The sequence below is a fragment of the Prionailurus viverrinus genome, chromosome C2 (assembly GCF_022837055.1).
Source record: "Prionailurus viverrinus isolate Anna chromosome C2, UM_Priviv_1.0, whole genome shotgun sequence".
Taxonomy (NCBI): domain Eukaryota; kingdom Metazoa; phylum Chordata; class Mammalia; order Carnivora; family Felidae; genus Prionailurus; species Prionailurus viverrinus.
In genome coordinates, this window is record NC_062569.1 from 47,716,754 (window position 1) to 47,741,766 (window position 25,013).

Consider the following 25,013-nt stretch of genomic DNA (forward strand, 5'->3'; position numbering starts at 1 on the left):
GCCCCAGGGACGCGCCGCCGCCTTCGCCGGCCGGCTCCCGGCACCCTGTTTGGTGAATTCTGAGCCTGGCGCTCCCAAGCCACACTCTCGTAGCTTTTTCCTGCAAAGCCGAGGAAGAGGAGAAGTCCAGCAGCCGAGCCCAGGCTTTCCCCCGCGCGCAGCCCCGACGGGGCCGCGGCAGGCGCGGCGAGAGCGCCGACGGAGCCATGAGAGAGTACAAAGTGGTGGTGCTGGGCTCGGGCGGCGTGGGCAAGTCCGCGCTCACCGTGCAGTTCGTGACGGGCTCCTTCATCGAGAAGTACGACCCCACCATCGAGGACTTCTACCGCAAGGAGATTGAGGTGGACTCGTCGCCGTCGGTGCTGGAGATCCTGGACACGGCGGGCACGGAGCAGTTCGCGTCCATGCGGGACCTGTACATCAAGAACGGCCAGGGCTTCATCCTCGTCTACAGCCTCGTCAACCAGCAGAGCTTCCAGGACATCAAGCCCATGCGGGACCAGATCATCCGCGTGAAGCGGTACGAGCGTGTGCCCATGATCCTAGTGGGCAACAAGGTGGACCTGGAGGGCGAGCGAGAGGTCTCGTACGGCGAGGGCAAGGCCCTGGCCGAGGAGTGGAGCTGCCCCTTCATGGAGACGTCGGCCAAAAACAAAGCCTCTGTGGACGAGCTGTTCGCCGAGATCGTGCGGCAGATGAACTACGCGGCGCAGCCCAACGGCGACGAGGGCTGCTGCTCGGCCTGCGTGATCCTCTGAGGCGCCCGCGGCTGCCGCGCGCCGGCCGCGCTCTGCGCACAAAAGCCAAACGCACCCGACTCTAAATGTGATTCCTCTTCTTGCTTTGAGATTGGAGACGACTTTGCATTGGCCGGGGTGTCCCGGGAGCCCGGCTGGCCTCTACGGCCGGCGTCCCCTGCCTCCGCCCTGTGTCCGAAGGGGTGTCCCGTCCTCACCATCCGAGACCCGGTGGAAATGTGGCTCTTGGCAGCATGTACGTTTCTCATTGATTTTGGTTGACGCATATTTCCCCCGTTTAAATAGCCGTTAGGGCTCTGTATTATTGGCAGCTTGACACCAGCAAGCGAAAGTTTCAGCCTGGAAAAAAATGGGGTGGGGAGGAAGAGGACGGGGAGAAGGTGGAAAGGGAGGGGGGATTTTTTTTTTTTTTCTTCCAACAGCCCTTTTCTAGTTCCAAGTTTTAAATACATGGAAGGAAGTCCGGGAGAACCAAATGAAGGAGCAGGAGGAAGGGAAGAAACTTTTGTTTTTTTCCTTGTTTTCCAGGAGTAGCTGGAAATTGAGATCGGGTTCCTTTTCTGCCAGCTTGGAAGGGCAACCCTGTGACTGATTGTGATTCTAAGGATGTCTATGCAAAGTTGGATTCTTGTTACAGTGTATCCAATCTGAAGTATGCACATCTGAACTGGGACTGTAAACACTGATGCCAATACAGTGTGGGGTGCCAGAAAGTGTCTGCTGATATTTGTGGAAAAAAAAAATCTATTTTGTTTACCTACTGTATCAAAGGGGAGTCTGGGGGAGAACGGTAGTATTTTTTTTTTTAATCAGCTGTGAAAAAAAATGTTACAGATCTGCACATTTTTTGTGTGTACTATTTGTGTGTGTGTGTGTGTGTGTGTGTGTGTGTGTTTAAGTTTAGCCTTTTGTTCTTTTTGGTTGGCAGTGACAGGTTTTGATGACTAGCTCTTTAAAATACAGTACAAAGACTTCAAAAATGTGATTCAGGGCCCCCAGCACCCCTGTGTCTGCAGAGTGCCTTCAAAACTCAGCTGTTCCAGCCGGTGCCAACCTGTGAACTCCCCACCATGTCCCAGAATCTGCTATTCCCCAAACCACTTCCCAGTTTCCTTTCTGTAATCTTCCTGAAGGAGCCAGGACAATAGGGCCTGTTGTTTGGTGAATTTTAGTATTTCCAGCCTTTAAAATGTAATTTCCATGTCTTGCAATGTTTTTTTTTTCTTTCCTTTTTTTTTTTTTTTTTTTTAATTTTGCTTCATTTTGTTCAAATGTTCAGGTATTTAGCTCCCCTTTTATATTATTTTTTTAAAAAAAATTTTGGTTATCTGTTCTAGAGTGTTCCTCCAGAAGCAAAGAGCAAAATTTACTGTTGTGATGTACCAAGAGAATTCCAAGTAATTGTAATTTTTAATTCCAGACACGGCGTTTAATCATTGTCTCTTCGTTTTAAGACTTTTAATACAAATGTCATTTCTAAAGAAACAAACCCAAAACTATTGTTTGTGTTTCTGTGTTTCACATTCAGTGATTTAATAGAGGATCGTGGCCGAGGTGGATAGGGGCAGGTGCATGATGTCCCCCCCACCCCCACCCCATGGAAGTATCTCAGTGACAAGTTGGGTGACATTATTCCCAACTCCTTAAATATGGGAAAAATCATAAAGGTCTAGGAAGCCCTGGGGATATGGCCATTACCATTTACTATAATATAAGCAGGATATTGCGTCTGTTCTGCTGACATGGTGCAGTTTACCTCACTATAGCAGGGAAGGGGAGAAACCGGCTGCTAATACTGCCTTAGATTTGGTGAAGTCACCATCCACCTGACCAGGCAGGGTAGCGCTTTTAACTTTTCTTTCTTCTCCTTTTCTTCTTTAGCGCTTTTAACTTTTCTTTCCTTTTTCTCCTTTTCTTCTCTTCTTTAATGTTTTGTTTGATTACATCACATACCAAGTCAAAAACACGTTTGAGGAAGAGGACTTCCCATTCTGAATTCGCACCCAGTAGTGTTTTCTGCAGTACATTTGTATGGGTTGTAGACAGTATCTCAACACTTAAGGTTTTGATTTGAAAATAGATCATTAGATTAAAAAAGAAGAGAAAGAAAAACTAAGACAAACCCCTTACTCATTAAACTGCAGTTTGTGTACCATTTTGACCTGGTGACATTTTCTAACAGTAGGAGGCAGTGTGAGTTTCTGACTCGAGTTTTGTTTTACTTAGAGGCCGCTTTACGAATATAACCTCTAAAGAATAAAAGATATAGAACTAGATATCAAGAGCCCATTATACATCTTTGCTGTGTGAAGTGTAGCTGAAGTCTTCTGAAGGGTCTTTTGACAGATTTATACTGTTGGGGAAGCCAAAAGAAGTTCCAGGCCACAGGCATTTACAAAGCTGTACTAACATCTTGCCTTAAAATGTGCCCTTGACCAGGTGACCTCTCACTCACTCTTCCAGAGTGGAAGAGGAATAGAGAGTTTGCCTGTGATGGTCCTATGGCCATTTTTTTTTTCATTCTTATGATCTCCCATAAGTTTAGAATCAGACTCAGTTGGACGGCAGTATGTATACTGTAAATAGAAAAGGAAAACAACTCAAATTTATGTATTGCAAATATTAAGTCTTGCATTTGAGTAAATTTAGTCCTTCGATAGGTCTAAAGTGTTGAGATTTCTGAAGACATATACCAAATACTATGTGAAGGAATTTTTTAAAGGCATTTGGTGACTTTCTTTTTGTTTTGTTTTGTTTTGTTTTTTAGAAGCCTTTTGACATAAAGTGCTGCCAACTATCTAACTTAAGACATGTATATAGTCCTGAAAGGGAATATTTGAACATGGAAGTTGGGGAATGAATTAGCTTGCTGGGTGCATTAATCATCTTCACACAGGATTTAGTCACTTGCATGACTAAATTCTTTATAGGTCTAAGATGCCAGGGCAGAAGATTTTAATATGCTTTTACTGAGTACTGTAAAATAAATGCTTTTTGGATTCTCAATGAAAGCAATTTTGTGTGTGCCTGGAGCAGAAAAGTAGTAGTTCTGAGTTTTGTAGCTTCTTCCATTATTTTCTTGACAAAATCGGGAGACATTGGGGGCATTGTTTTAAAGAATATGTCGGTTTATTTGGCTACCAAGAACCCCTTGTAGTAGTATGGTGTGAAAAGATAAGAGCATTTGTTTCCATGGAAAAGTTGGGCAGCCTTGAGAGTGTTCAAGGAAATGAGGGAGCTTGCTGTGAGGCCATCACCTGCCCAAGAGAAACTGGGTGAGAAAGGAACCTTTATCTTGGAGAGCAAAAGTTAACTTTTTAAACTTGACCCCTGCTGCTTTTTAACAGCTTTTCCTTTTGGTCCCTGTCATCCAACCTTTATGTCATTTCAAAGTATTATTTTTGTCCTTCCTTGGTAATAGTCTTAGAAAAGTTGAAGGTATCATCAGAAGTCTAACATTGTCACGTTTGGGAGTTACGGTTCCTAAGTAAAACAATTTTCCATGTTGTTAACTGTAGAAATAGACTTCATTGAATCAGCGTTTTAGGATCAGATCACTTTGGGGTTAGAATTCTTTAAATCTGTGAGACTGTGCACTTTTAACCTTTCTGTAGGAGGGGACCCTAAAATGCTTCATTTTTTTGGCCTTTTCTGGTAGTTTCAAAAGTGTTTTCACCAACATATTAGTGTGCCTTTTGAGTTATAGTTCAGTATTCCTCCCAGTAGGATGGGAAAGTGAGAGAACACTGCTTGTAGCAGCTGGTCTTGAGAAATAGTTGCAAAATGCCTGGACCTCCACTATCACAAAGTGTGTATTCATTTTTACAATAGCTGGAATGAACCATGTACTTATAAAATAAACAAAGACTTAATTTAGAGATCACCACTGTCAGTTAATTGGGAAAAACTTGCTAATACAAATGTCCTTGTGAAAATGTAGCAAATTTTTAAATACTACTAGTAGAATGTGGTATTTTTTATTACACTATTTTACTCAGACTTCTAGGAATAATTGAGTGCATTTGATTGAACATGGTACTAGTTCCAGAAAATATATTTAATAACAATGGATTATGATGGTTTGAGAAGGCTTCAGGACTATCCATCCAGTCCAGAGGTTTTTAAACTTGACTGCATATCAGAATCACCCGGAGGTTAAAACAGGTATTGTTGGGTCTTTCTTCTAGTTTCTTATTTAGTATGTTTCAATATAATCTCATAATTTTCATTTCTAACAAGTTTCTAGGTGATGCTAATATTGCTGTTCCAGGGAGCACACTTTGAAAACCAATAAACTAGTCCAAATTCCAAACAAGTGCTACATCAAGAGCCATGTAGACATTTAGGGACAGAGACCCAGGTCATACATTTTAGAGTGCTGCCTACCATAAAGTCACAGAATAATCTTGACTGAAACTTATAGCTGAAGAGGGCATAGACCATTTACAGTCAGACTGTTAAACTGTGGAGTGTGGAATGGTATAACCACAATGCAGATAGAGTGTGTGACCATTTTCATGTTATTATGTAAACAGTTTGGCTGTGGTTTTCAGTGCTAACCTCAGAAGTTGCCTAAAACAAGAAGGTAATAAGAATAGGGGCATGGCCTCAGTAATCAGAATCAACTTTTCTTCCCCTTGAAAATACTGAAAAGAATGTCTTAGTATTTGTTGTCTCTTTGTTTCAAGATTAAAAACCAAGGCTTTTAACTTTCCACATATCCTAGCAAGGATTCTAAAAAGAAAAAGTGAAAGAAATACTAGAGAATTTAAGTCTTCGTGTCGTGGTGAGCACATGTATGTGTCTGTATGCTTGTACGTAAATACGTGCACTCAGTTTCTTAGATGGACTTTCCAGGAATCTGTTGGTTCATTGTCCTATAGTTGCAGTTATTCATTCTGGGACAGCATATACCATAAACTGCCATGCATCTTGTTTTCTTATGCATCCTAATCTTTTGGAACCGTGACCTGTTAATCTGGTTTGTAAATTGGAGGGGGGAGTTATTTGTAGACTTCCTTTGGTTTTAAACAGACACCTTTGAGGAAATATTTTCTCAGAATAGGAGAATAGAAAGTATGTGCTTTTTCGTCCCACTGACTAAACTCACATTTTTGAAGTAAATCATCTGACAAAATTATATGTGGCTATGTTTATCAGGGGTTTGAATATGTTTAGTTGGTTTATTTGTGGCAATGGCGCAAATGTAACAAAAACATTGCTTTTTTTAACAGAAAAGAGAAAAATTAGTGATGCCTTCAGAATACCAGTGACCAAAAAAGGCCTGAGATTATTTCTTGATTGTTAAAAATATCTTTGCAGTGGAAGTTTGTAAACATAGCTGCAACTGATTTATTCATTATTCAACAAGTATTTATTGAGCACATACCATTAGCTGTGGTGTAAGGACTAATGCTTAAATAGGAGGGAGCCAGGCAAAAGAGCAACATAGTCCTTTTATCACGGCCAGCTGTGAAAATAGCATATATTAAACAATAGGAGTATATGCAGAAGTTCAGCTCCACATGCCATCAATTATAATATAATACTGTGAGTCTGTCTGGCAGGCAAGAGAATAGGCAAATTTGTTGAGAATTGGAACTTTCCTTTAAAGGATATATGGATATTGCAAATAAAAATGAATCCCATGAGGTTTGAGTAACTAATAGTTGTTTTGTTGCATGTGGAACTCTGTAATTTTGTGCATCGTTTCCAACTTCCGTTTTGAGGTTAGCTAAATTTGAACATTTAGAAATAGGAGATCAGTTTGCTTCCATATTTTCACGTCAAAGGGAAGAAAGAAAAATGGAACAAAAGACATGAGATTCGTTGTTACTGTTTGTAAAAAAAAAAATTAAATGAGCACACAAAAACAAAATACAATTGAAATTATTTTCTTTACAGAAAGAAGAAATTGTTGGCACACAGTCTTTTGGTGTTCTTCATGAGAAGAAGATTCAGGGTAGGGTATCTCTTTTGTAGGAGATAATCTAAAAATGTGTGCCAAAGAATTAAGCTGATGCTTTAAGTTTGCTAAGGGTATAGTGATTTTCTACAAAAGCTCTTGTTCTCACGTCTTTGGTACTTATTGGAAGAAGGCAATCAACTCTGAGAAGGAAGTGTTGGGCAACAAGCTGTAAGAGGTGACAATAATAGCAATTATTGTAAAATCATATAAATTGAAGGGAGTTGTAACTATTAACCTCCTGCAGTTTGCAAGATGATTTCTAGTGACTGTTTTATGTAGACTATCTCCTGAATTAACAAGATACTTTTTCAAATGTGGAAATTTAGAGAATTACAGAGAGCAGAATAGTTCATCTGAAGGTACTTCACTGCGTATTTTTTTAATCTGATTATAGGACCACTTACGAGATGCAAATTTATTACTTATAGTTTTATAGCTATAGCAAAGGTCTTAATATTTTACATCTGACCATTTGTAAAAAGTTTCAAAATTTGGTTTTAGTCATGAACTCAGAATATTTTAATGTTCCTTAATATTATACATTTTAATATAATATTTTTAAACATTCTCTTCAAAGACTAACCTTATATTGAATTATATCTCATTCAAGAAAAGAGCCTCCAAGGAAATCTGTACTAGCATAATTCTATATGAACATACATGTCAACAAAATATGTTTTAAAATGCATTTTAGACAGTTTTTCATTCTACATCCATTGTAAGCGGGTAAGGGAACTGCAGAAGTGTATTTCTAAGTTTGATTTCAACATCGTCTATCCTCTAGTAGAAAAAGGCTTGAGTTTGGAGTTCTTTACTCTGAATTTGGCTATCTTAGCTTTACTTCATCATAGTACTTGCTGTTTTTCTTTGTGTATACCATTCCATTCATCCACGTGTGATTCGTGCAAATGGTTTTCTCTGTCACAAATGTAATCTGTATTAATTGATATAAAAAATCTAAGAACTGATTACCTAATGACTATATAAATGTGTTTTCTGTGTAATAGTGTAAAGAGAGAAGTCTTTTTCACACTATGTAGTCCAGACTGAAACAGATCCAACGAGTTAGAAAAAACTGCCGACTAAACAGACATTACCTTCAGGTTTGGGTATAGAGCCTGTGTTTCGTTTTAAAAAATAATGAAGGAAGTTTTTTAAAAAATGCACTCAGTCATGGGAATGTTCATTTTAAGGTACTTGGGACTGCCTAAAAATATTTCCAGACTATCTCTTCTTCGTCACTGTTGGGCAGAGGTCAAAAGATGAGAACCCAAATGCATTCTCTTATTTAAAGGGAATCTTTTACCTTGAAAGGCAGGGACAACAATAAACAAAAACCTAACCCAAAGAACAAGACTTTTTCCTACATTTTTGTATAAACCAGCACTTATTTTATTATTGAGGAAGCATAAATAGTGGGAAGGGTGATAAAGTATTTTCCTCAGTCATTTTGGTAGCCTTCAGCAGGTGGTTTGGTACCCTTGACGTTAAGGCAGGAGAGTGTGATGGAGCTGAGAGGGGAATCAACCGCAGGGCAGGCTGATACGGAAGTGTTCCACATCACACCCGCACTCCTGCCTGCCTCCAGTACAGAGCGTTTCCTCCTGTTCAAATTTGTGATTCATTGTGACTCAGGATTTACTGAGGCTTAGTTCTGCTACTAGCCAAGGGTGAAGAAGTCTATGGGATGGCGTGGTAATGCTACTGTAATAAATTTGACTCTAACTCAGGGTTTCTCAACCTCAGGACTATTAATGCTTTGGGCTCGATAACTCTTTCTGTGGAGGGCTGCTGTCCTGTGCATGTTAGAATGTTTAGCAGCATCCCGGCCTCTACCCACTAGATGCCAGTATAACCCCCGCAACCCAGCTGTGACAATCAAAAATCATCTGCAAACATTGCCAAATCATTCGTTGGGGCCAGGGGCATAAAAGCCCCTGGTTGAGAACCATTGCTCTGGACTTGTCCACGTAAAAATGGAGGAGGCAGGCATAAATCAGAGGAGAGAAAGGTTGGACCTATAGTAAACTTAGAAGACTTTCCTTACTCCAAGAAACGATTGTGAAATCCAAGCTTAAAAAAAAGGGGGGGGGGGGATAATCACTTTGATCAGCTCATTAAATCCATATGAAAGAGACAAACACAGTATTCAGGGATTAAGATTTATCGGGCATTTTACTTACCTGGAAGGAAGGTTTGCTCTGGATGGGGTGATAAACTTGGATGGTCAGAGAGCACCTCAGGGCATGCTGACAACTAAGTAGAGGAACCTGGATGTATAGGAGGAATCCTGAAAGGGAGATCAAGGGCAACAGTGTTTTAGTTTTGTTTGGGGTCCCTTAAACCTCCATCGGGAGACATCTGGGAGGTTTTCAGCCTTACTCAGCTTCCTCCGCTTCACCTCACAATCTCTTCCCTGTTTATCCAGGCCCCTATTCAACATCTGGACTCCTCACTTTGGGGGAGAAAGGATGTGTTTTATGCATCCTGTCCCTCTTTATTTTGCCTTACTATTCCTCCCTCCCTCCCTCCCTCCCCCCTCCCTTTCCTTCCTTCCTTTTTCTTAGCTACCTTCAGAATAAATGACCGTGTGTCCAGGGTGGACTCCTGCTGGTTAACTGCACACACCTACTTGTGTCCAAACCCCTTAGCCGGGCTGTCAGGAAGGAGACAGCAAAGGCAGTGGTGATTGCTTTGTAATGAAGTGCCTCTGGAATCTGGAGTCTCAAGCCAGCACATATGCTTTGGCTGCCAAACCCTGAAACACAGCGTTAAGTATCCTGTCAGCAAGTTCATTAATGTGGAATTAACTCAGTGACCACGGATATTTGATTAACTCTGAACCAGACATGGTTGTTTTTGTTCTTAAGTTTTAAGTGAAATAGGTATTTTCAAACCTGTGCAATATACCCCTAAAAACTTTAAGCAGCCAGCCAATTAGACACCCTACCTGGTGGGACAACTGTGATTCTCCATTTCATAGCGGGCACACTTGGAAACCTACCATTCCTAGTAAGTAGGAGACATAACAGTTTTGTCACTGAGCGAGAACAATCTCCAAGCCCATCAAAAGGCTCCAAGCAGCCAGAAGGGGCTCTGTAAGAAAGGTAGGCAGTAAATGAAATAATTCTGTACAATAAAGTACTGTTTGGTGAGAGTGGATGAGTGATTTGGATGCTTTACAAACTTGCTTCCCAAATTTAGGAATAATCTTGTATTAGAACAAATGGTGTTAACAGAAATCCTTCATTCTCTGTAGTATCTTTGTATTAAGTCGAAAACGGAAACATCAGATTTAATTGGCAATGTGATCACAATTTAGATAGAGAGAACAGATTTGGTTTATCTAAATTTCCTGTTTTTCTTATACTTGGTTTTCCTCTTTTATAATCATCTGTGCTGTTCTGCAACATTTTTTTTTCTTATCTCTAGCTTTTATTGGCTTTGCGGAGTGTTATGTTTTCTGTCTAATTAAAAAGTTTATAATGATAGAAATATTCAGTTATGAATCATTATAGCCAGTAGCCAAGAAAATATATGTGTTCATAAATTTAAACACATAAATTAATTGTATAGGATCTTTTTGCAATGTCATTATTTGTGTTTACCTTTTATAGCTTAGAATGATTTTCCAATGCGATGCTTTCCATGGAAAGGAAATTCTCCCTTTTCTTTGATTAATTACCATTTGACTACTGTTTGAAAAAAAAAAGTAGTAATTATTAAAGTACTATCATGAAGGCTCTCTAGTTTACATTTTGTAGCAAATTACTAACAACTTTTCTTTTTAACCTTTTCCTCAAAGAAGTATCATTTATGAAGAGGAAAAAAAAGCATGAATGGAATTACCCAAAAGTCATACAGTAGTTATTTGGATTTATCATGGCGGTGGTGATTTTGGCAAAATATTTGCCCTCTTAATTACAAGTAACATAATTGATTTGTACTAGCCTATAGGGAAGCATCAAAAATGCATGCACAGTGGGACTATAGTGCCATTTTGCTGTTAACAATTTTGGATGCTGTATAGAGTAATAGCACACTAGAAATAAATAAACAAAATGTTGGCTTCCTAGAAAGTATTTCTGTTTAGTCATTTTAAAATGCAATTTAAAAACTCTATGATGAAAATTTTTCAGCATGATATCATAGTGCCAAACAGTGAGAATTGCCAGTTTTTACATTACAAAAATTTTCCGACCATCCAAATTCTTTTTTTCCCCTTACTTCCCAAGTGTGGCTCATTTTGACTATTAAACACAGTCTTTCATTTGCCAGAGAATCTGAACAGATTTTGTTGTCTGCAATTAAATCAAAATGTCGTTTAAAGTATTACATACCCGGAACCTGATTTTTACATTTCTACTATCAGCATACAAACTTTGTATAGAGTCTGGCTTCACTAAGCAGTAGGACATTCTATCAAAATAATCAAATAAGGAATATAGTAGAGAAAGTGAGCGAATTTTATGATTATTGTCCATACCAGTGCCACTGAAATTTCATTTCCTTATTCAATTTGTGAAACAGGTATTTTCTTGGCTATTCTTTATATGCATTTTAGAACAAAAATAAACTATCTGTAAGCTTGCTATTTTAAAAATTGATCTTTCAGAGTATTTTGGTATTATTCTTTAAAATATAGTTGACCTGATTAGAGCTAAAGCTTTTGCCCAAAATACTAAATCATAGTTCCTATAGCAACCATAATTTACTCTCTTATATAACTCCCTGATTCATGCCATGGTTAATATATGCAATATAACTCTAATTAACTTTCATCTTTCTTTAGATTAAGTGTGTGGTTTCCAGAAATAGAAGGTGGAGGAAGGTGGAGATTGATGCTGTGTTTGTAGAATCTGCAGATTGAGAACAGGAAGATTGCTAAGTAATAGAAGGAGGATTTACTTAGGATTTCAACCATAATATTTTACATTTTGAATCGTGAAAAGAAATTATATTAAAATGCACATTTAAATTCATGATGTGTAGTGCGCATGAATGAAGTTTTTTAACTGATATTATAGATCTTGAATGTAGAGTCTCAAAAAATAATTATCAGAAAACATAGTTAGAATACTGTATTATATAAGATGATGAAGTGAAATATATATTTAAGTAGTTATTTTATTTTCGCTACCTGTAAACCATGAAGAATGCATTCATGTAGTCAATTACATATGGAGCACCAAATAAGCACTGTTCCAAGAATAAGATTCCATCTATGCCTTTAATACATGTAATATGTTTATATACTAAATTTCATTGATTTCCTTCACTAGAAGTTAAGTCTATAAAGGCAAAGACTCATTATTTTATCGCCACTGCCTAGAAGAGATGCTGGCATTCAACACTCAGTATTAGTTGAAGGAAGGAAGGAAGGAAGGAAGGAAGGAAGGAAGGGAGGGAGGAAGGGAGGAAGGAAGTTAGGAGGAAGGAAGGAAGAAAGGAAGAATTAGTCACAAGGGGGAAAGGAAGTAAGTTTGACTAGAACGCTAAAAATAGGTTACAATTACCAGAAAAGGTAGAATACTTAAAAATTCTGCATCAACTGTGGACATATATTATAGAATGAAAACGTGTGGCCTATTCTTTTATTCATTAACCCTGAAAACTTATAGCTTGGAATAAGAATGCTATTATAGTGTTAATGGGACTCAAATTGTCTGTAAAGTTGTCAGGAGCAAAGTCAAAAGAGTTCCAGACAGAACTTTTGGGAAATTAGTATATCTTGTTATAAACCTGTGCCCTGCTTTGCATTCGTTTCCAAATGCAGGTATGCCTTGGTTTATGCAGTGGATATGATTATCAACGAACTATATATAAATTTAATCATATTTAGGGTAAAATTAAGAAACTTACTTTTTAGTGGACCCACCTCTGAATCATTTGAAAACAGATAAATTATTCTAGAATACAGATAACCACTAGCTAAAAATTTGAATTTCTTTTTTTTTTCAACGTTTATTTATTTTTGGGACAGAGAGAGACAGAGCATGAACGGGGGAGGGGCAGAGAGAGAGGGAGACACAGAATCGGAAACAGGCTCCAGGCTCTGAGCCATCAGCCCAGAGCCTGACGCGGGGCTTAAACTCATGGACCGCGAGATCGTGACCTGGCTGAAGTCAGACGCTTAACCGACTGCGCCACCCAGGCGCCCTAAAAATTTGAATTTCTATTATCACATACTGGATTTTTCTTATGTTAGACATTTGTTTCTTAAATTACTTTATCTTTTTATTTGAATACCTGGAATTTTATTTTTCAGAATGGCAGACTCTTATTATTAAACTTAGTAGAGTTCACCCCAGTCATGTTTGCCTGGATTTTCTGTAATCATCTCTGTGTCTTCCTAAGGCTAAGAAATTTGCTGAAACTCAGGTCTATCTGGACTTATTTTTCTATAACCGATACTGAATGGAATTGCTTTCTAAGCAATAGTTTCAAAACTTTTCAAGAGTAATTCATTTGAGAGAGAATCTAGAAATATGTAAACTAATAGAAGCAAATTGAATTTTCATACTATAACATGCTAAAAATAATTTTATTTATTACCCTTTAAGATTTTTAAGATGTTTCTTTGTTTCTTTGTGTGTGTCTGTGAAGCTGGGGAGATCCCAGCCAGGTTGAGGACTTCAAATCTCATTGTTCTACCAGCCATTTGCCCCCCCCTGAAACCCCTCAGTAAAATGGTTTGATTCCCCTCCCACCCAAAAATATTTCTCTGTGGGAAAAATATGCCATTTAGAAAAAGAGTAATAAGAAGGATATGCTATGTTGTGTCTACCAAAGACTGTTAGTAGTAAGTGTTCTCATTTAGGAAAATAGTTTACATCTAAATATTGTAAATATTATAAACATACAGGTATATCTACTTTAGACTTGTTTTAGGCTTCTTGTTAAATTTTAAAAATACCATATAACTTAACTGATTTAATTCCTTACTCCCAGCAAATGCTATCAGCTTTCTGTTAGCTCCACAAGAGGTCATCCATGTGCCCGGTAGGCTTTGCTCTGTGCCACTGATTCTCAAAGTGAGATCCCCAGACCAGCAGCTTCAGCATTCCCTTCCTAAAAATGCAGGTCCAACCTCAGGCCTACTCCATCACAAACTCTAAGGTTGGGACTCAACAATCTGTGTTTTAGTGCACCCCCCATATGTTTTTATTCCTGGTGAAATTCCAGAACCACTGCTCTATGGGAAGGAAAATCTGCTATGAATGGTGCCTGCTTTATAGAAAAGATAAGACATTAGCATGCATGGGTGGCTCAGTCAGTTAAGTGTTCGATTTCAGTTCAGGTCATGATCTCGCAGTTCATGGGTTCAAGCTCCACGTTGGGCTTGGTGCTGACACTCAGAACCTGGAGCCTGCTTCAGATTCTGTGTCTCCTTCTCTCTCTGCCCCTCCCCCGCTAGTGCTCTGTCTCTCTCTCTCTCTCAAAAATAAACATTAAAACTTTTTTTTAGAAAAGACATATACACAAGTGAAAGTAATAACAAGGCAGCAATAATAAAAGGATGACTTTTGCCATAAAATAGTCATAGGTGTAATTGGGATTTCCGGGGAAAACAGATTACTTTATTTTGGAGAGGATATCCCCAATCATTCATCCACTCATTGAAGCATTCTAGATTCTGGGGCTAAGAAAGACCAAGTCTTCGACCTAACTCATTAAGTCTTTGACTTAATAGGTTATTCTACTTACTAATTCACAGCTAGAAAAACTTTTGAAATCACAGAATCCAACACTCTCCAATTTGAGTACATCAGAATCATTTGGCTGGCATATTGCTAAAGCCCACATCCAGACTTTCTAATATAGTCAGGATAGAAGGCCTTGGAAATAGCATTTCTAACAGATTCCCAGGACATTCTGTTGCTGTTTGTCCAGGTTCTCAACTTGCAAATAACTGATGGAATCGATCCCTTCAAGTTAAAGATGGTAATACTAATGCCCTGAAGTATCATTTGACCAGCAAAGTTAGCCAATGGCTAAAACGGAAATAAAACCAGGTTATCAAGTCTCAATTCATCATAACCTCCAATGCAGACTGTCTCTACCGACGCCCTGAAAGAGGATGCCTGCATGACCTTGCAGTGATTCTAAGAAAAACTACAGGAGTAGAGAACTGATAATTTGGTGATATTTCATCCAGCTCTTGTTTATGCTGTATTTTGACTCCTTATCCAAAATCAGCCATGTTATTTACACCTACAATCCCAATTTTGAACCACCAAGCATTCTATTTTGTGTATAAAGATCTGATCTGTATATAAAATCAACATTTCAGACACAGTATCATTTTTAAAAGGCAATTCTAAAACTTACTAATATTATCTTCCTGATAATAGGAGGTTCCCCAGAACAAAGGTCTTCTATTACAAAAGCACTTTACTCTGTAAGTAGTACCTCTTTAATAGATGACCAATTATGGAGCTAACAAAACTTACCATGTTGGCTAAGAGTTAAGGATTAAAATATGTACTGGGAGACAATTAATGGAGATCACCGGCTATGAGTTCTTGGACTGCCGATAATTCACTTCTATTTCAGAAGCATGAGTGCTTTATCCATAAATCCACGATTAAGTTCTCTAATACTGTAAATTAGAGAAAATATATTAATCTCCTTTTGAGTGGTGATAAGGATAGGTCTCCCCCAAATTTAATTAATCTACTGTGCATTCTTGAATGATTACAAGAAAAACTCAGACCCCTCAGCACAAATCATGTAATTGCATTTTAAGTGATAATGTGGAAAAATTGAGCATGGATGAAGATAATCTATTTTGAATTGTAATACGGCTTCCTCTGAAAACTTCAAAATCTATTTTTAGTTGTATTCACTTTAAATGAAGTCTTGTAGGAAAACTCTTTTGATTACCTGAAGGTTAGCACTGAGGAAGGACTAGAAATGAGGAAGAGGAAGGGCAGCCAGATGGTAGGGCAGCCTCAGTGGATGAATCCTTGTGGATATTAGAGGGATGATTTGCTTAATCCCATTGTGATTAATGGCCTATCAACAGATAAGAGCATGTTTTAGACACTTGTTTCACATATACATACACACACACACACTAATTTCCTACTACTGAATCAATGTTACACACAAAGGACAGAGGAAATATCTCTGTCTCCAAGTCTCTTCTTCCCTGTAGTTAATATCTCCTTTCTCCCATTTTGTCAAGTCGGGTATAGAAAATGTTCAGACTCCAATGCAGTTAAGTTAAGTTAGGCACTTTCACTTGTCACAGTCATCATCCAGTCCCCCAAATTAAAGAACAGCTGTTCTGACTCTCATGGGTAGGACATGATGAGCCTTATTTCCTACTTCCTGTGGAGCTCCGTTTGAACTATTTCTGATTCTCTAGAACTTCGAGTAATCATCCACTCTTTAAAAGAAGACAAAAACTCAGTATTACTTTCTTGGGTAATTTGGATGACCATTTACTGCTTTCATGCTGAGGAGAACAACTGGTTTCTTTTGTCCCTAAATACTGCATTCTTAGATTTACCTGGAAAAGTTGGTTCAGCGTAGATACCATGTGCTCAGAAATAGCACAAAGTTGTTCTCTCTCTGTGGAATAAAGCTAAACAATTGTGGGATCTCTTTCTTGAAATAAAGTGTTAATGTCTTCAATAAGCCTACTCGGTAGAAAGCTAGTTGTTTTCTAGTGCAGTTGACTCAGTTTCCTGAAATTGGTTTCTTGGGCTCCAAAACAAAACAAAACAAAACAAAACAGAAAAAGAAAAAAAGAAAAGAGAAGGTAGGGTGGAGAGAAGAGAGAGTTTAAACTAAAGCTGTAACAGATCTCTAATAGGATTTATTTTCTTCTTCCTATTTCTTCTAAGGGTGGAGGTTTAGGGGAAATTACAGTTTTAAAGTGCCTTTCAAGCTCGATTTCCTAGCATTTAAGTAGATAGAGTAACTTCATCACTGGACAAACTTAATTTCATTATTGATAATCCTAAGAATCAGATGTTTCTAATATCAGTGTACCAAGTTGTTTTACTGTCATGGCTCAATCTTTACTATGCACATAAATCACTCTTACCACCCTCGGATCTTACAAACAAGCAGGTTCAGAGTGAGTAGGTCTGAGATTCTGTGAGTCAGACAAGTTCTGTGATGATGCTAATGTTTCTGGCCATGGATCCCACTGAGCATCTCAGAGTATGTACAGAGCAACACACGAGTGACTTTTATAACTAGGCATCTTGTTCTTTTTCCTATCTGTTTTGATTTACATGCACACAATTTCTCAAGATAAAATAACGTCTCTGGAGTTCACAGGTTGCATTGTAGTAAACAGGATTATGAGAAAAAGCTTGAAAGAGAATTGTTTTTCCCAGTAAAAAATTTGGACTTAGGTGATATAATTCTTTTCAATAATGCGAGCAAGATACTAAAAGCCTGGCATCTCTTAAATTAAGAAGTTTGAAAATGTGTCTAATTCCTAATGATTCATTTTGACTATCCTGAATTCTTCAGTTCTCATTGAGAAATAAATGTCAGTACTTAGAAATTTAGTGTCACTCAAAAGCAGGTTCCATTTTATGAATATTAGTGAGTGATTTTCAGACTAAATTGAATTTTAGAATGTTATGTTTTAAGTGTCGGGATATCAACCAAATATGCCACAATTCAATGCCAGCTTAATTGTTATAATATTCTTTTTTTTTCCTCTTAATAAAACATCCACTTGAGAGGCACCTGGGTGGCTCAGTCGGCTGAGTGTCCGACTTGGGCTCAGGTCATGATTTCATGGTTCGTGAGTTCAAGCCCCACATCGGGCTCTGTGCTGACAGCTCAGAGCCTGGAGCCTGCTTCAGATTCTGTCTCCCTCTCTCACTGTGCCTCCCCTGCTCACACTCTCTCTCTCAAAAATAAACATTACATTTTTTTTAATGTTTAAAAAAATTTTTTTAAATCAATTTGAAGAAATATTAGGCGCTCAGGAGATTTGGCACACCAGTGAAGGAATGGCATATTTAGCATCTAATTTATAATAAAATTGTTGGCCAAAACCTTACAGATGAGAGTAAGTCATTTAGGTTATGCTGTTCATATCTACATGGTGATTTACGTAAAGGTAATAAGCATCAATGAAATTTTACAGTTCTTTTAGAATTACAGATAGAATTTTGAGCATTACTGATATAACATAATTTAAGCCAGTAGAGCTATGGTTATTTTTCATTAATAATTTACATAAACTTTAAGTTTTGAATCTAAATTTAAAATGCTTTGTAATTAAGGAAGTTAAATTTAAAAGTAACTAGTTTCCATAATAGTTCAGTCTCGCATGGTAATACATAAGTGATACACTGCTCCTTATATTCTCATTGAAAGATGTTTACATTGTAATAGAAAACTAAAAAAAATCTCATTGCTGCATAACATAGGTTTTGCATACAATTGAAAGACACATTTTAAAAGATTTTAATTGTTTTATTTGGGGTCTATTTGAATGTTCATGATTGAATTAAATCTCTCTTAATATAGATATATATTTTCTTTTTTTTTTGTTTAATTTTTTTTTCAACGTTTATTTATTTTTGGGACAGAGAGAGACAGAGCATGAACGGGCGAGGGGCAGAGAGAGAGGGAGACACAGAATCGGAAACAGGCTCCAGGCTCTGAGCCATCAGCCCAGAGCCTGACGCGGGGCTCGAACTCCCGGACCGCGAGATCGTGATCTGGCTGAAGTCGGACGCTTAACCGACTGCGCCACCCAGGCGCCCCTAGATATATATTTTCAATGAGTTATGAAAATATTCATTTCTCCCTATATACATGTCTCAGCTTTTTATTGAATGAGAAGTTATTTTGTATGTCATTTAAACTTTGGGTGGCTCCTGTGCTGCCTTTGCTAACATTTAAGTGGTCTTCAATTGGATTTCTGGCTGATTTACAGACATATTTATTTATCAACTGCAACGATCAGTTGCAATGGTTTATTTAGCACCCACTACGTGCCAAATAGTTGACATATATAATCTCCTGTAAGTATCAGAATAATTCTACTTGTAGGTAACATTCTTCTTTTTCAAACCCAGAGAAGTTAAGTAATTTATGAGGTTGTCCAGATAAAAAGACACTTAGTTGGTTTTCTAATATATCTGTTCTCCGTCTTCCAAGATTATGTTCTTACTCTCAGGTGCCTCCCGTACTGATGCTCCTGAAATGCCAACTAATTTTAAATATTTACCTACAAAGAATACAAATGTGATTCGTGTCACTACTATTGCAGGAAAAAAAAAGTTATATTACATTCTAATATCAGATCATTGGTATGTTGTGTAGTTTTGATTTTCCCATTCTATTGTTTTATTCTGTTAATTAAAGATACTTATTTTTATTTTTTTTCTCATTATGCAATCCTCATAATAATTGTTTTAAAAATTCTAATCCAATGTTGGTAGTTCATTAGAGGCAACATGAATGCTGCCTCTGAGTCTCTGCCTTGGATATAGTTAGTAGCATTTCTTCATGATTTTATTTTCTAGGTTTTTTTTTTTTACTGTAAGAGTAAAGAATGTTCATTGTAAAAATAATTCCAACATTAATTTATAAGTAAATAGATTCATTTGAAGTATAATTTCTCAAATGAAACCACTATGTTACAACTAACTTTTTTATAATTGTTTCTGCAGTTTCCTCTTCAATACTTTCTTTTTTTTTAAGTTTATTTATTTTGAGAGAGAGAGAGAGAGACATAGCATGAGTGGGAGAGAGGCAGTGAGAGGGAGAGAGAGAGAGATTTGCAAGCAGGCTCTGAGCTATCAGCCTGATGTGGGGCTCAAACTCCCCAACCCTGATATCATGACCCTAGCTGAAATCTAGAATACAACACCTAACCAACTGAGCTACTCGGACACCCCTCCTCTTCAATACTTTCTAAGGATAGAGTTTTTTTATCTTGTTTATTTATATAACCAAGGGTGAGCACAGAGTGGCAAAGAGAAAGAATACAGATTATAGCTGATGAAGCTGCTTATATTTTCCTGTTGATTACTCCATTCTGTTCATCTCCATTTAAAACCTAACTCTAACTTGTTACACAATATACTCCAGTGAACAAGGCCTTTCGTAAAACCCTGCCACCATGTTTGGGTAACAGTTGAAAAATGGTGAATGAATTAATTTACCTATGAATTAATTTCTAAATAAATGAGTTTTTACTCTAACATAGATTTTTTTGAAGCAAACAAATCACTTGTCCAGAAAGGCATCTCTATAATTTTTTTTTTCCTAAGGAAGTTTTCCACATACTTCTACAACTCTTATTCAAGTAATTGTGGCTTAAAGCATAGCTAGAATATTTACCCAGGAGTTATGTCTGCTTTGCAGAAGTAAAACAATCACCTAGCATCATATGGCTGTGAAGGAGAAAAAGGGGAATGCAATCTAGTAAACATTGTTCAGCAAATTACTTTGTTTACTGACTATCAAACACATTAATCCTATATGCTTTTATTCTTTATTCCCCCATTAGTTTGTTAGACAATTGGTGTCATCATCCTGATTGAAGGAAAATAATGTTTGTCCTATGTTCACTTAGGCAAGATGCCCCAATTCTGGCTCTTAGTTTAAATTTACTTCACTGCTTAGGGATTTCTTTTGCATTTATTAGTGGGGCTTTTTACTTTTTTTAACTTTTATTTTTTAAAATTGTTTTAATGTTTATTTGAGAGAGAGAGAGAGGAGAGAGAGAGAGTGTGAGTAGGGAAGGGACAGAAAGAGAGGGAGACACAGAATCTGAAGCAGGTTCCAGGCTCTTAGCACAGAGCCCGACGCGGGGCTCAAACCCACAAACCGTGAGATCATGACCTGAGCCGAAGTCAGATGCTTAACCGACTGAACCACCCAGGTGCCCCTAGAATTTTCTGACCTATATCATCAATGGAGTCACTGTTAGTTTCCAATAATTATTTCAATGCAACAGAAGTGTCCAATTGTTAATGCTTCAAGCACAAACCCTTTCTAAAAATGAAATTGAGGGGGTCACCTGGGTGGCTCAGTTGGTTGGAAGTCCAACTTCGACCCAGGTCATGATCTCGCAGTTTGTGCGTTCGAGCCCCACGTGGGGCTCTGTGCTGACAGCTCAGAGCCTGGAGCCTGCTTCGGATTCTGTTCCCCCCCCCCACCTTCCCTAGTCATGCTCTGTCTCTCAAAAATAAAAATGAACTTGTGGGTGCCTAACCATCTTTAACAAAAGTGCTTCCTTGGCCAGAGTTAAAAGATAGAAGTCCAATTTTTTAATAAATACACTGGTAGAGATTTGTAAATGTGATTGGGATTTTTAATTTTATTACAGGAAGCTTTTCATTTATTCTTCTGTCGAATCAAACTGTAATGTGTATATTTTAATTAGAGCATAGCATCAGTTATACTTTAGGTTTAAAAGAGTAACAGGAAGTAGCTTATAAAATATTAATTTTAAGAACTCAACCCATTCAAGCATTTCCGATTTTTAAATAATTGCTGTCAAAGTCAGATAATTCTGAAAGATTGCTGTGCAAATGGCAGACATAACCTGAAATAACACAGTAAGATGAATATTGCAGTTCCAAATACTGGGAAGCACAACCGAATGCATTTTCTTAGTCTGCATGGAGAAATTGTTTCTAATAGCTTTAAAATAGAAGTCTGAAATGCAGGTATATTTAACAGGAAGAGTGGGGTCTAGCTTTTGGAATTGAATATTCACAGGAAAATCTTATTTTACAAAGTCTAAAATATGATTCTCCCCTGAAGGGTTGTAATACATCAGTGTATCCTACCTAATTATTTACCATTAGTGGTTGCAGTTATAACAGTTTGAGGAATGGTTACTTTGTTTTCCTTACAAAGCTACAAAGCGAGGATGGGGGTATTGGAGGGGTGATATTCAAGGCTGGCCATTCTTATTCTCACTCATTTGCATTCTGATGGACTCTCTTGAGAGGAAAAAATAGGAATAGAGTTACAATGAGCATTCCAGGAACTTAGGAGTGTATCTGCTGTGGGAGCATCATTACTCCTCAGAGTTTCGCAGAAAAAGGGCAGAGAACTATGGTCACAGTGAAAGTTGCTTTTTAAGCTTTATTTATTTTTGAGAGAGAGAGAGACAGAATGTGAGTGGGGGAGAAACAGAGAGAGAGACACACAGAATCCAAAGCAGGCTCCAGGCTCTGAGCTGTCGATGCGGGGCTCGAACCCACCAACTGTGAGATCATGACCTGAGCTGAAGTCAGACACTTAACCGACTTGAGCCACCCAGGTGCCCCAAAAAGTTGCTTTTTAAATCAAAATGTCCTATTGTGCAGAAAACAATGGGAAGTGGGATAAATTTTACATGGTAAAAATAAATGCTTACCTTTCCTTTTGATTTAATTACCAAAAATAGGCTTGAACCATCCCCATTTGGCTCAGAATAAAGAATGGGCCTTGGATAAAAGAAACGCCTCAAATTTTTATATACTTTGGGTGAAAATCAACAAAATTTCAGAAGGATGAAGAGGATTTTTAGATGTGCCTTACGCATGCTGCTAAAGATAACAAGAAATATTATCCTTAGCTCTGAATTCTTTACTTTTGAATATATTTTAGAATTTAAAAATTGGGGGAGAATTGTATTACAGACATAGGAAAAATTATCTGGAGTGAAAGACAAAGGAATGGGGCTTTTTATTGTGTGCTTATGAGGGTATGTGTCCATGAACCCACAACTACAGCATCTGAATTAGATTTCTGGAAAAAATGGAATGTGTAGGAGGCCGTTATAACAGTACAGTGACATGACCTGTTGCTTTCTTTTATGAGAAATGACATGTAATTCCAGGCTAACTTAGGGAATTTAGAGCATTATCTTGAGCTGTTTTACTGCTGGAATCTTTATTAATAAGCTTCTCCTTCTATCGTTTCTCAAATACTCAGATTCAGTAGGTGCAGAAGGGTATAGCCCTCACTTTGACTCCATAGGAAGAGCCCCAGCAGACGTATATCAAATCAGGAAAACCCAAACCTATCCTAACAGCTGGTAGCAGGGTTTTCAGAAAAGAAGCACACATTATTTAATTACAGAAGATGATTTATTCATAAGCATTAGGAATATGAAATAAATTCAATTTATGAAGATTGGTTTCTTACTCGGTGCTGTTATGTGCAATAAGATATAAGGTTAAGTGGCTTATCCGCAGTGACTTGACCTTTCTCTTTATTTTCATTATCTTAACGATTTGATTTCATTAAGGAAACATTAAACAAGGCATTTTATGGTGAATACCTCAGGCCTGGCACTTCAGAATTCATCTCTTTGGCTATTAGTTGCAAATATATTAAACCCTACACCAATAACTCCTACAGCATTTAAAATTTTCATTCAAAAATTCTTGAAGGTTCACTTCATAGCAAAGTCATTTGTACTTTACAAATTACGAAATTTTATCAATATGTTTTATTTTTGTGGTGGCAGAGGGTAAAGGGTTTAGAAACCTGATTTATTATCCATATCTTGTATTCGTCACTAAAAGCAAGAAAACACATAACATGATCTTTGTCCTTCAATGTTACAAAACAAATGATGTATTAGGAGCGCAGGTGGTACTACAGTCTGTCTTTGTTTTAAAATGATTTCCTACCTAATAACTTATTTGAGCAGAGCTCCTAAGCAAATTTATTTAACACTAGATAAACCCTACCCTAAAGTTTATAATACCTACATTGATTCATTTTTTTCCTCCAAATATTCCTTTTCAAAAATTTTAAATAATACAAGAATAAATCTGGTTGGAATCTAGGACTGAGATATATAACCCTTAACATTTTATTAATTATTTGTGTTATTTCCCAGGTCTGCATTGACATAGACACAGATTCAGGGACCAACCCATCTGCAAATTGGCAGATGATAGCAGCAGGAAAAAAAAGTTGATTTAGGGCTTATAAAGTCATGATGTTAATTTTAAAAAACTGAAATATTTATTAAGCTAACATAATTTTTAAAATTAAATTAGTGTCTGTGGTGCCATCAAGTTTACGTATTGCATTTTCAAGTTTTATTAATTTTTAGGTCACTGCTTTTCAAATTAGCCTTGAGAAAATAATTTAACTTCATAATTTTGTTCATTTATTTGTTTGGCCTTGACCATAGCATTGCTGACAGTTTGCAAATGACCTCTCTTTTTTAAAATATATAATTTTATCAATATTGAATAAAGAAACAATTATGGATGACTCATTTATCTATACTATTTTTTTCCCTTAACATTTAAGCTGTGACTTGGCATTCTATTATATTTAATTTTAAAAATACCTTTTTTTCACATGGATTTAAGTATTAATAACTGTGTTTTTCCAAAATTTTTAATTCATTGACTGTGACTTATGATAGAGTTCATATATTTAAGTATCAATAATTTATGTCAGCTCTGCACAAAAGTGGCTTGAAATAAGTGATGTGGCATTGTTCTGAGTTGAATTGTATCCTCCAAAATTCGTTATATTGAAGTCCTAACTCCCAGTACCTCAGAATGTGACTGTATTTGGAGATAAAGTCTTTAGAAAGGAAATTAAGTTAAAAATTTGGGGCGCCTGGGTGGCTCAGTCAGTTGAGCGTCCGACTTCAGCTCAGGTCATGATCTCACAGCTTGTGAGTTCGAGCCCTGCTTCAGGCACTGTGCTGACAGCTCGGAGCCTGGAGCCTGCTTCAGATTCTGTGTCTCCCTCTCTTTCTGCCCCTCCCCTGCTTGTGCTCTCTCTCTCTCTCTCTCAAAAATAAATAAACATTATTATTATTTTTTTTAATTAGGTCATTAGGATGGGCCTTAACATAATTTGACTGGTGTCCTTATGAAAAGAGGAAATTAGGACACAGAGGTGTGAAGACACCGAGAGATGAACCTTGACAAGCCAAGAAGAGAGGTCTCAGAAGAAACCAATGTTGCAGACCCCTTGATCTGAGACTTCTAGCCTCTGGAACTATGAGAAGAGAAATTTCTGTTGCTTAAGTCACCTAACCCATGGTACTTTGTTGTGGGAGACTGAGCGAATTCATACAAAATTTTAAGACCATCTTTAAGAACAAAAAATAAAAGATGAGTCACAATGAGAACTGGGATTACAAAGTTTAAACAACATCATTTCCTTGTTTGTTGCTGTTACCTGCATAACCATCCAATGTGAGAGTCAAATAATTTGAAACCCAGATTTGTGTAAGAAGCATTGAGGAAGAATACGAACTTGCTGAAAATGTACAGTGTAACCCAGTCAAAACACACATAGAAGTTGAAATCAGAGAC

At 37.5% G+C, this 25,013-nt stretch overlaps 1 protein-coding gene across 1 annotated transcript; it reads left to right on the plus strand.

The window, feature by feature from the left end:
• Window positions 1-206: 206 nt before the first annotated feature.
• RAP2B (RAP2B, member of RAS oncogene family) lies at window positions 207-25,013 on the plus strand. Its single transcript, XM_047875507.1, has 2 exons — window positions 207-993; window positions 24,524-25,013. The coding sequence occupies exon 1, from the start codon at window positions 207-209 to the stop codon at window positions 756-758; it is 552 nt and encodes a 183-aa protein (XP_047731463.1). The 3' UTR covers window positions 759-993; window positions 24,524-25,013.